General features: G+C 44.6%; 1 protein-coding gene across 1 annotated transcript in view; it reads left to right on the top strand.

Moving 5' to 3' along the window:
- Positions 1 to 5,677: 5,677 nt before the first annotated feature.
- LOC123065029 (probable phosphoribosylformylglycinamidine synthase, chloroplastic/mitochondrial) overlaps positions 5,678 to 11,682 on the top strand; it is a 7,369-nt gene continuing 1,364 nt past the window's right edge. The window contains exons 1-3 of the mRNA XM_044488405.1: positions 5,678 to 5,832; positions 6,760 to 6,854; positions 6,945 to 11,149. Of these exons, the coding sequence (XP_044344340.1) occupies positions 6,789 to 6,854; positions 6,945 to 11,144 (4,266 nt within the window). The 5' untranslated portion in view covers positions 5,678 to 5,832; positions 6,760 to 6,788 and the 3' untranslated portion in view covers positions 11,145 to 11,149. The remainder of the gene's footprint in view (positions 5,833 to 6,759; positions 6,855 to 6,944; positions 11,150 to 11,682) is intronic.

Genomic DNA, 11,682 nt, shown 5'->3' with positions numbered 1-11,682 from the left:
CAAGAAACAACTAGTGACGGCAAGCAATATGTATATGCCCACACCCACAACTCCTTTCTGTTCTACTCGTGCATATAACATCTACGCATAGACCTGGCTCGGATGCCACTGTTGGGAAACGTAGTAATTTCAAAAATTTCCTACGCACACGCAAGATCATGGTGATGCATAGCAACGAGACAGGAGAGTGTTGTCCACTTACCCTCGTAGACCGAAAGTGGAAGCGTTGTGACAACTTGGTTGATGTAGTCGTACGTCTTCACGATCGACCGATCCTAGTACCGAACGTACGACATCTCCGTGATCTGCACACGTTCAACTCGGTGACGTCCCACGAACTCATGATCCAGTAGAGTATCGAGGGAGAGCTTCGTCAGCACGACAGCGTGATGACGGTGATGATGAAGCTACCGGCACAGGGCTTCGCCTAAGCACTACGATGATATGATCGAGGTGAATTATGGCGGAGGGGGCACCGCACACGGCTAAGAGATCAATAATCAACTTGTGTGTCTATGGGGTGCCCCCTGGACACTTATATAAAGGATGGAGGAAGGAGGAGGCCGGCCCTTATAGGGCGTTGCCAAAGTGTGGAGTCCTACTAGGACTCCTTAGTCCTAGTAGGATTCCACCTCCCATATGGAATAGGAAAAAGGGAAGGGAGAAGGAGAAGGAAGGAAGGGGGCGCCCCCTTTCCCTAGTCCAATTCGGACCAGTCCATGGGAAAGGGGTGCGAACACCCTTGAGGCCTTTCTCTCCTTTCTCGTATGGCCCATTAAGGCCCAATACGAATTCCCGTAACTCTCCGGTACTCCGGAAAATACCCGAATCACTCGGAACTTTTCCGATGCCCGAATATAGCCTTCCAATATATCGATATTTACGTCTCGACCATTTCGAGACTCCTAGTCATGTCCCCGATCTCATCCGGGACTCCGAGCAAACTTAGGTCATCAAATCACATAACTCGTAATACAAATCATCACAAAACACTAAGCGTGCGAACCCTACGGGTTCGAGAACTATGTAGACATGACCAAGACTCATCTCCGGTCAATAACCAATAGCGGAACCTGGATACTCATATTGGTTCCTATATATTCTATGAAGATCTTTATCAATCAAACCGCATAACAACATACATTGTTCCCTTTGTCATTGATATGTTACTTGCCCGAGATTCGATCGTCGGTATCTCAATACCTAGTTCAATCTCGTTATCGGCAAGTCTCTTTACTCGTTTCTTAATGCATCATCCCGCAACTAACTCATTAGTCACATTGCTTGGAAGGCTTACAGTGATGTGCATTACCGAGAGGGCCCAGAGATACCTCTCCGACAATCGGAGTGATAAATCATAATCTCGATCTATGCCAACTCAACAAGTACCATTGGAGACACTTGTAGAGCACCTTTATAATCATCCAGTTATGTTTTGATGTTTGGTAGCACATAAAGTGTTCCTCCGGTATCCGGGAGTTGCATAATCTCATAGTCATAGGAACATGTATAAGTCATGAAGAAAGCAATAACAATATACTAAACGATCAAGTGCTAAGCTAACGGAATGGGTCAAGTCAATCGCATCATTCTCTAATGATGTGATCCCGTTAATCAAATGACAACTCATGTCTATGGCTAGGAAACTTAACCATCTTTGATTCAACGAGCTAGTCAAGTAGAGTTGTACTAGTGACACTATGTTTGTCTATGTATCCACACATGTACTAAGTTTCCGGTTAATACAATTCTAGCATGAATAATAAACATTTATCATGAAATAAGGAAATAAATAATAACTTTATTATTGCCTCTAGGGCATATTTCCTTCAGGGGCGCCCTGGTGGGTTGTGCCCACCCAGGTGCCCCCCTCTGGTGGGTCTTGGCTCCAGAAATTTTCTTTATTTGTATAAATATTCCTCGCAAAGTTTCGTTCCATTCCGAGAACTTTTATTTCTGCACAAAAACAACACCATGGTAGTTTTGCTGAAAACATCGTCAGTCCGGGTTTAGTTTCATTCAAATCATGCAAATTAGAGTCCAAAACAAGAGGAAAATCGTTAGGAAAAGTAGATACGTTGGAGACATATCAAGGGGGCGTGCGCCACCCTCGTGGGCCGGCTTGCCTCCCTCCTATGGCCCATGTGGCCCATATCTTCCCCCCGGGGAGTTCCGGTAACCCCTCGGTACTCCGATACGTACCCGATACATTCCGAAACACTTCTGGTGTACGAATACTATTGTCCAATATATCAATATTTACCTCTCGACTATTTCGAGAATCCTCGTCATGTCCGTGATCTCATCCGGGACTGTAGACAATCTTCGGTCACCAAAACACATAACTCATAATACAAAACATCACCAAACGTTAAATGTGCGGACCCGGGTTCGAGAACTATGTAGACATGACCGAGACACCTCTCCGGTCAATAACCAATAGCAGAACCTGGATGCTCATATTGGTTCCTACATATTATATGAAGATCTTTATCGGTCAAACCGTAATGACAACATGCGTCATTCCCTTTGTCATTGGTATATTACTTGCCTGAGATTCGATCGTCGGCATCTTCATACGTAGTTCAATCTCGTTACCGGCAAGTCTCTTTACTCGTTCCGTAATGCATCATCCCGTAACTAACTCATTAGTCGCATTGATTGCAAGGCTTATCATGATGTGCATTACCGAGAGGGCCCAGAGATACCTCTCCGATACTCGGAGTGACAAATCCTAATCTCGATCTATGCCAACTCAACAAACACCTTCGGAGACACCTGTAGAGCATCTTTATAATCACCCAGTTACATTGTGACGTTTGATAGCACACAAGGTATTCCTCCGGTATCCGGGAGTTGCATAATCTCATAGTCAGAGGAATATGTATAAGTCATGAAGAAAGCAATAGCAATAAAACTTAATGATCATTATGCTAAGCTAACAGATGGGTCTTGTCCATCACATCATTCTTCTAATGATGTGATCCCGTTCATCAAATGACAACACATGTCCATGGTTAGGGAACTTAACCATCTTTGATTAACGAGCTAGTCTAGTAGAGGCATACTAGGGACACTATGTTTTGTCTATGTATTCACACATGTATCAAGTTTCCGGTTAATACAATTCTAGCATGAATAATAAACATTTATCATGATATAAAGAAATATAAATAACAACTTTATTATTGCCTCTAGGGCATATTTCCTTCACCATGTTCCTTAAAAATATGTCCACATACCGCACACCAGTCAGGTAATCATTCATACTTAACCCTATAAATCTGCCTCTTATTATCCTTGATCATTGAGATATCATTCTTTAAAGGTTTACGAACATTGATCTTGGCCTTATCTCTGTAAAAGTTGCTAGTGAAGCCATGAGAGATAGGCTCAGCACACACCAGCTCCCCCACTTTGGTCGCCAAGGGCTTCAACAGATGAGGAAATAGATCAGGGATATCGTGGATTTGTATCCATGTCCATAGGGTATCGAGGTTGACTGTTGATGGTTTTGAGATGCCATTGTAGGGGGCAATGACCACAACATCGCCACGGAAGTTCCACGGCCCGAAATCCATGACTCTCTCCCAAACTCCCAAGCAACCAAATTGCAGAGTATACAAATTCTCCTCGAGAGGTCGTGCCTTCACCACTTTGGCCAAGTTCCAAGCTGATCTCATATTTTTATAAAACCAAAACTGGCTATAGGTCTTAGCTGCGTGGACTCTTGCAATGGCCAACCATCGGGTGATCTCTTCCGGCGGCGCCTCCTCTTGCTCGAAGATAACATCATTGAGATCATCCTCCTGAAGATTGAGTTCTTCCATCATCTTCTCCACATCATCCGAGATCGCTTCCGATCCAGATGCGTTTTAAGACACTACGATCTGGCCCGCGTGAAGATCTTCAGGCTGGGGGACCCTAGCTCCGCGGGTTACCACGAGCAGCGAGGCTCGAGGGCCGACGGTGGGGAAACAAGGGGCTCTACGTCGACGCCAGTGCCACCGAGAGAAGAAAAACCCTAGCTAAAGGGGATTTTACTTTTACCATCATAAATGGTATTGTATCGGGGGAATAAAAAAGGGTTCATTTTCTAAAAAAATTTGTCCCGTGCCTCCAAAATCTCAGGACCGCCTGCACACGTGCATCAGCCCTCGCGTGTGAGGAAACCCTTTTTTAGACAAGTGTAAGGAAATAGATGGGTCTCGAGGGAGGAGAGGGTGGGGAAAAGAAAACAGGTGTGTTGGGACGTGTGTCCGATTACAATGGTATAAGCCAGCAAATCAATTTTTTCCAGGCATACTCTATTTTACAGAGCAGAAATGACCAGCCAAGTTTTTTTTGAGGGGGAGAAACGACCAGCCAAGTTTTTTTAGGGGTAAATGACCAGCCAAGTGAGTATTCAGAATCCGAGAGCAACTAGTTAACGAGTGCTCCTTCGGGAGCCTCGCAACGATCAGCGCCACTTGGCGCGCTCTCAGCCATTCGCCACGTGTCGTGCTCCCTTTGGATTTTTTTAAGTTTTTCGCACGCGTTTTCGGCTTTTTAAACAGTTTTTTTCGACGTTTTGATTTTTCACCGGTCTTCCTTAGCTTTTCGATCAACTTTTTGATTTTTTTTCATGAAAAAACTTGTTTTTTTTCCTTCACGAGAGTCGTGGCCGTACCTCTCGGAAACGAAAAAAAGACGCGTTTTCTGTTTTTTTTCTCTTTCACGAGAGTCACGGTTTTGCTTCCGCGAGAGGCACGGGTGTGCTTTCACGAGAGTCACGGTCGTGCCTCTCGAAAATAAAAAAAACATGTTTTTTTCCTTTCGCGAGAGTCACGGTTTTGCTTCCGCGAGAGACACGGTTGTGCTTTAGCGAGAGTCACGGCTGTGCTTCTCGGAAACGGGAAAAAACGCGTTTTCTATTTTTTTCTTTCGCGAGTCACATTTTTGCTTCAGCGAGAGGCACGGTTGTGCTTTGCGAGAGGCAGGCCGTGCCTCTCGCAAACGGAAAAAAAATACGTTTTCTGTTTTTCTTTCTTTCGCGAGAGTCACGGTTTTGCTTCTCCGAGAGGCACGGTTGTGCTTTCGCGCAAGTCACGGTCATGCCTCCTAGGAAACAAAAAAAATGTTTTCTCTTCTTTTTTTTCTTCCGTGAGAGTCACGGTTTTGCTTCCGTGAGAGGCACGGTTGTGATTTCGTGAGAGGCACTGGCGTGCCTTTTTTGGAAAGGGAAAAAACCCGTGCTTCCGGTTCGGTTATTTCGTCCGGTATTTTTCGTGAGAAAAAAGTTCGTCAAAACCTATCAACATGGGATCTAATTTTGAAGATCTTGACGCGAGGAATCAAACTGTGAAAGCGTTTTTTGGACCCATGGTTTGAGAGATAAAATGTTTTGAATAGACGGATCTATGAAAAAAGAGAAAACTCTCAAATTATGACAAATGGCGCGCCGCATGTGGGTCATTTGTTGCAGCATGGGAAGTTGGAGTGATCTTTGCAACGAGTACTCCTCCCTCAACTAGTGATTTCGTGGGAATCCATCAATCCGGATTTTATTACCCGTGTGGTGTACAATGATACAGTGTTTTTTACAGGCGATTTGGGCTGCAAAACGATACAACCAACCAAGCGGCCGTAGGGACACGGGAAGCCCAGTTCAAGCCCATTCGTAAACCCTAAACAGCCAACGCACTCAATTCGTTCGGGCAAGCCCTAAAAAGAAAAGAAAAAACGTTCGGGCAGCAAACTGGACAGAGTATTCGCGGGCGACCGCACGAGCGCGCCGCCGCCGCCGCCGCGAGTCTTCTCTGCCGCCGCCGCCCGTCAGCCGTCGCCAGCGAGGTAAATCCTTCCCTTCCTAATCCCTGCTCTTCTCCGGTGGTCCTCCCGCACTTGCTTGCTTGCTTCTGGTGCCGTAATGCGTGCGTGCTGGTCGTGTGCTTGTCGCCGCTTGCGTGCGTGCTTGCTGTGTCTGTGTGCGTGCTCCTTGTGTACTTGTGTGCGTGCTTGTTGGCTGCTGCTGGGCGTTGGCCAGTGCCTTGTGCAAGTACCACGAGGATTGAGTAGATTGATGACCATTCAGTCATCGAGGATTGAGTAAATTGACGATCATCCAGTCACCGAGGAGATGGGGACTTGATGAAAAGAGGCATGGATGCAACAAATAGGGTAGTATTTTGATATAGTCTCACACATACAATTCATTGTCTTCATAACATGGCATTTTATTAATTATTTATATATACTCGCCGAATTGTAGTTTTTAGAAATCACCGTATCCCATGTCCCCATATCCGCATCGGTGTTTCGTAGCAAAAAACAGTTGAAGTATCTTGCATTTGATAGACCATCTTATGGTTTTATCCCAGTTTGTTCATTTCATACAAGAGAGCTCTCTGATTCAGTGAACGAACCGTGTGTATGTGAGTATGTGAATGCTGGAACTACCAAAAATTCATGAAAATTTGGATGAAATAAGCTAGTTTTTTGTCTGTGGGTGCACAATCTAAGGGGTTTAATGTCCACTCTGTATTTTCATTCAACGTAATCTGCAATCCGGAACAATGAACAAACACATTGACCTTTGTCTTGAAGTGTGTCTGTGTGCGCATTTATCTTTTTGCTTACATCGTAAAAATATAATGAAATAAACTCTGAATTCAACATTTGCTAATGACAAGAACCGATTTTGTAGTTTTTAATATTGTAGATTAAACTTTAGTTATGCTCAGTCGTTCAGTGCCTGATTTCCTATTCTGTGGTTCACAGGTTCTTGGAGTATCTTAGGTGTCGTCAATATGGCATCTCATGCTGAAATGACAGCAAGCAATATGCTACGTCTTCAAGGCTTTCCTAGTAATATGGTATGCACCTAGTTCTAGTTGAACTATCAACTAAATATGCTTCTCTTTTCGGCATGTAACCATTATCATGCGCTTCTCTTTTTGTACCAGGGAAAACAAAGGAGTAGTTTTATATCCACAAGACACCCACCTTCGAGAAGGTCACGAGTGGTTCGACATTGCCTGAACCTACGTCATCTTTGCCGTTTACCTAATCAAAGGGCTATTGTTCCAAATATCCGACCAATGCCTGCTCTCACTGCTGCAGTATCCAGCGGAGTTAATAGTCCATTGATAGAGGCATCTGGTGATGACATGGGATTAGTTTCAAGGATTATTCACTTTTATCGCAAACCATTTCTTCAAGAGAGTGAGGCCAAGGAGTTACTCAGGAAAGTGCAGGCAAAGGTTTCTTCTAATATTATTGATATAAAGACTGAGCAATGCTTCAATGTTGAGTTGGAGGATGCACTAGGTTCTACAAAGCTCGCAACACTTCAGTGGCTCCTAGCAGAAACTTATGAACCTGACAACCTACAAACAGGGAGCTTTCTGGAGGAGGAAGTTTCTAGGAGCTCTTATTGCTTCCTTGTTGAGGTTGGTCCCCGGATGACATTTTCGACAGCTTTCTCAACCAATGCTGTCTCGATTTGTAAAGCTCTATCATTAATGGAAGTAACTCGCCTGGAGAGGTCTAGAAGATATCTTTTGTGCCTTCAGCCTGGTAGTGACCCACTTGATGAAAGCCAACTCAACAGCTTTGCTGCTTTGATTCATGACAGGATGACAGAATGTGTTTATCCTAGCAAGCTCACATCATTTCGGTCGGATGTAGTTCCAGAACCTGTCAGTGTTATACCAGTCATGGAAAGGGGAAGGGAAGCACTGGAGGAAATAAATCTTAAAATGGGTCTGGCTTTTGATGAACAAGATATCAAGTACTACACTCACCTATTCAGAGATGACATCAAACGCAATCCAAGTACCGTTGAACTTTTTGACATAGCGCAATCAAACAGTGAGCACAGCAGACATTGGTTTTTTAATGGAAAGCTTGAGATAGATGGAGAGACCATGCCAAGTACTCTGTTTCAGTTAGTAAAGAGCCCCTTGAAGGCTAACCCTAATAACTCTATTATTGGGTTCAAGGATAACTCGAGTGCAATAAAAGGGACTCTTGTAAATCACCTACGCCCAGCACTACCAGGTTCCACTTCACCGCTAACCCTGATGATGCGTGAACTAGGCATTCTGTTCACAGCAGAAACACATAATTTTCCATGTGCCGTGGCACCCTACCCAGGAGCTGAAACAGGTGCAGGTGGCCGCATAAGGGACACACATGCCACTGGAAAGGGCTCATTTGTTGTTGCTTCAACTGCTGGTTATTGTGTTGGAAACCTTCAAATTGAAGAATCATATGCACCTTGGGAGGATTCATCTTTTGCATACCCATCAAACTTAGCTCCTCCGTTGCAGATTCTTATTGATGCTAGCGACGGTGCTTCTGACTATGGGAACAAGTTTGGCGAGCCTTTAATTCAGGGATTTACAAGAAATTTTGGTTCTAGGTTGCCAAACGGGGAGCGTCGTGAATGGCTGAAGCCTATAATGTTCAGTGGGGCAGTTGGGCAGATTGACCATGCACACATATCGAAAGGGGATCCAGAAATCGGCATGCTAGTTGTGAAGATTGGTGGTCCAGCATACAGAATTGGTATGGGTGGTGGTGCTGCCTCAAGTATGGTTAGTGGACAGAATGATGCAGAGCTCGATTTTAACGCAGTGCAGCGGGGAGATGCTGAGATGGCACAAAAGTTATATCGCGTGATCAGGGCATGTGTGGAAATGGGAGAGAAGAATCCAATCATCAGCATTCATGATCAGGGAGCTGGAGGAAACTGCAATGTCGTGAAAGAAATAATCTATCCTAAGGGTGCTGAAATTGATATCCGCTCAATTGTTGTTGGTGATCACACATTGTCTGTGTTGGAGATCTGGGGTGCTGAATACCAGGAACAAGATGCATTATTGGTGAAGCCTGAGAGCAGAAACCTGTTGCAATCACTTTGTGATAGAGAGAGAGTTTCAATGGCTGTCCTTGGTGAAATTGATGGTAGTGGAAAGATTGTTTTAATTGACAGTGCTGCTGTGGAGCATGCAATGTTGAGTGGCCTTCCTCCTCCACCGCCTGCTGTTGATCTTGAGCTTGAAAAGGTTTTAGGAGATATGCCTCAGAAGACCTTTGATTTCAAGCGAGTTCCTCGATCGAGTGAACCCTTAGACATAGCACCCGAGATTACACTGATGGATGTTCTTAAGCGAGTATTGAAGCTTCCCTCAGTATGTTCAAAGCGTTTCTTGACCACTAAGGTTGACAGATGTGTGACAGGTCTTGTGGCACAACAGCAGACGGTTGGCCCACTGCAACTACCACTTGCTGATGTTGCTGTAGTCGCACAGACATACACAGATCTTACTGGCGGTGCTTGTGCCATTGGAGAACAACCAATAAAGGGTTTACTTAATCCTGAGGCTATGGCAAGGCTTGCTGTTGGGGAGGCATTGACCAATCTGGTTTGGGCTAAAGTTACATCTCTTGATGACGTCAAAGCAAGTGGCAATTGGATGTACGCTGCAAAGATTGATGGAGAGGGAGCAGATATGTATGATGCTGCTGTCGCAATGGCTGACTGCATGATTCAACTTGGTATTGCAATTGATGGAGGAAAGGATAGTCTTTCTATGGCAGCTCAATGTGATGGCGAGCTAGTCAAAGCTCCAGGAAATCTTGTTATCAGTGCTTATGTGACATGTCCTGATATAACCTTAACGGTTACTCCAGATCTAAAGCTTGTGAAGGACGGGGTTCTGTTGCATGTTGACCTGGCTAAAGGAAAGCGACGACTTGGTTGTTCTGCTCTCGCACAAGCGTTTGATCAAATTGGAAATGACTGCCCAGACATAGAAGATGTCCCTTACTTGAAAAAGGTCTTTGAGGTTGTTCAAGAATTGCTCAGCGAACGCCTGATTTCTGCTGGTCATGACATTAGTGATGGTGGGCTTATTGTCACCATTCTTGAGATGGCATTTGCTGGCAACTGTGGTGTTAACCTCAACATAGAATTAAAAGATAATGACCTTCTTCAAACACTTTTTGCGGAGGAGCTTGGTCTTGTAGTTGAAGTGCATTTGGATGACCTTGATGTAGTGAAGCAAAAACTTCATGCGGCAGGGGTTTCTGCTAATGTGATAGGAAAAGTAACTGCAGCACCAGAAATAGAGCTGTGTGTTGATGGTGAGGTGCGTTTGAAAGAAAGAACTTCAGATCTCAGAGATTTGTGGGAGGAAACAAGCTTTCAGCTTGAGGAGCTACAGCGGCTGAAATCTTGTGTCAAGCTTGAGAAAGAAGGCCTAAAAAGCCGAACATCGCCCTCATGGCATTTGTCTTTTACGCCCAAATTCACGGACAAGAAACTACTGTCTGCATCCTCGAAACCGAAGGTTGCCATCATTCGGGAAGAAGGGAGCAACAGTGATAGGGAAATGTCTGCTGCATTCCATGCTGCTGGTTTTGAACCGTGGGATATCACAATGTCGGATCTCTTGAACCAAAAGGCTTCTCTAACGGAATTCCGTGGGATTGCATTTGTTGGTGGATTTAGCTATGCAGATGTTCTTGACTCAGCAAAAGGTTGGGCTGCATCTATCAGGTTCAACCAGCCCCTCATACAGCAGTTCCAGGAGTTCTACAATAGGCCAGACACATTCAGCCTTGGGGTGTGCAATGGGTGTCAGCTCATGGCTCTTCTTGGTTGGGTACCAGGACCTGATATTGGAGGCTCGCTTGGTGCAGGTGGAGACATGTCCCAGCCAAGGTTCACTCACAATGAATCTGGCCGTTTTGAATGTCGGTTTATCAGTGTGGCCATAGGGGATTCTCCTTCTATAATGTTCAAAGGTATGGAAGGCTCTACTTTGGGCATTTGGAGTGCTCATGGTGAAGGGAGAGCCTTCTTCCCAGATGAAAATGTCTTGTCTGATGTTGTCAATTCAAATCTGGCCCCTCTGAGGTACTGCGATGATGCTAATAATGTCACAGAGGTTTATCCTTTCAACCCTAATGGCTCTCCGCTTGGTATTGCGGCCCTTTGCTCCCCTAATGGAAGACACCTTGCTCTGATGCCACACCCGGAGCGTTCCTTTATGATGTGGCAGTACCCATGGTATCCCAAGGAGTGGCAGGTTGAGAAGGGTGGTCCCAGTCCTTGGTTGCGCATGTTCCAGAATGCAAGAGAGTGGTGTTCATAGAGAAGGTAAATCAGACTCCTGAAACATTTTCACCTTTTTTTTGGCTCCCTGTAGTTTTTTTTTTACTTTTGGTTCCCTATATAGTTAAGATCTCTGACTAGCCCGTTAACTGAACACAGTTTGTTGCTCTCGTCTACATCTGAACCGCTCATTCTGTAAAGAGAGAAGTGCATTTTTCAACCCCGAACTCTTGCCCTAGTCTAATTTACAACCCCGAACTTCAATACCATCTAAATTACAACCCTCAACTCTCAAAACCGGTCAGAATTCAACCCTCCCCTCCTTGTTCACCGGTTTTGACCAGGGGTGACCAGTTTTGATCAGTCAACAGGTCCAATCAGCATGCCACGTCGGAAAAAAATTCAAAATTTCAAGAAAAATATAAATAAAAATCTGTAAGATCGAGAAAAAATCAGGGAAAAAACCAAATTTCCGAAAAAAAATTTGCGAAAAAAATTCGGAAACTTTTTCCGTGATTTTCGGGGAAAAAAAAAATCAAAAAATTGAACTTTTTTGGAAATTACTTTTTCTAGTTTTT

The sequence above is a fragment of the Triticum aestivum genome, chromosome 1A, assembly GCF_018294505.1.
Source record: "Triticum aestivum cultivar Chinese Spring chromosome 1A, IWGSC CS RefSeq v2.1, whole genome shotgun sequence".
NCBI lineage: Eukaryota > Viridiplantae > Streptophyta > Magnoliopsida > Poales > Poaceae > Triticum > Triticum aestivum.
The sequence above is the reverse complement of the archived record's forward strand: the minus strand, read 5'-3'. Positions and strand labels throughout refer to the sequence as shown.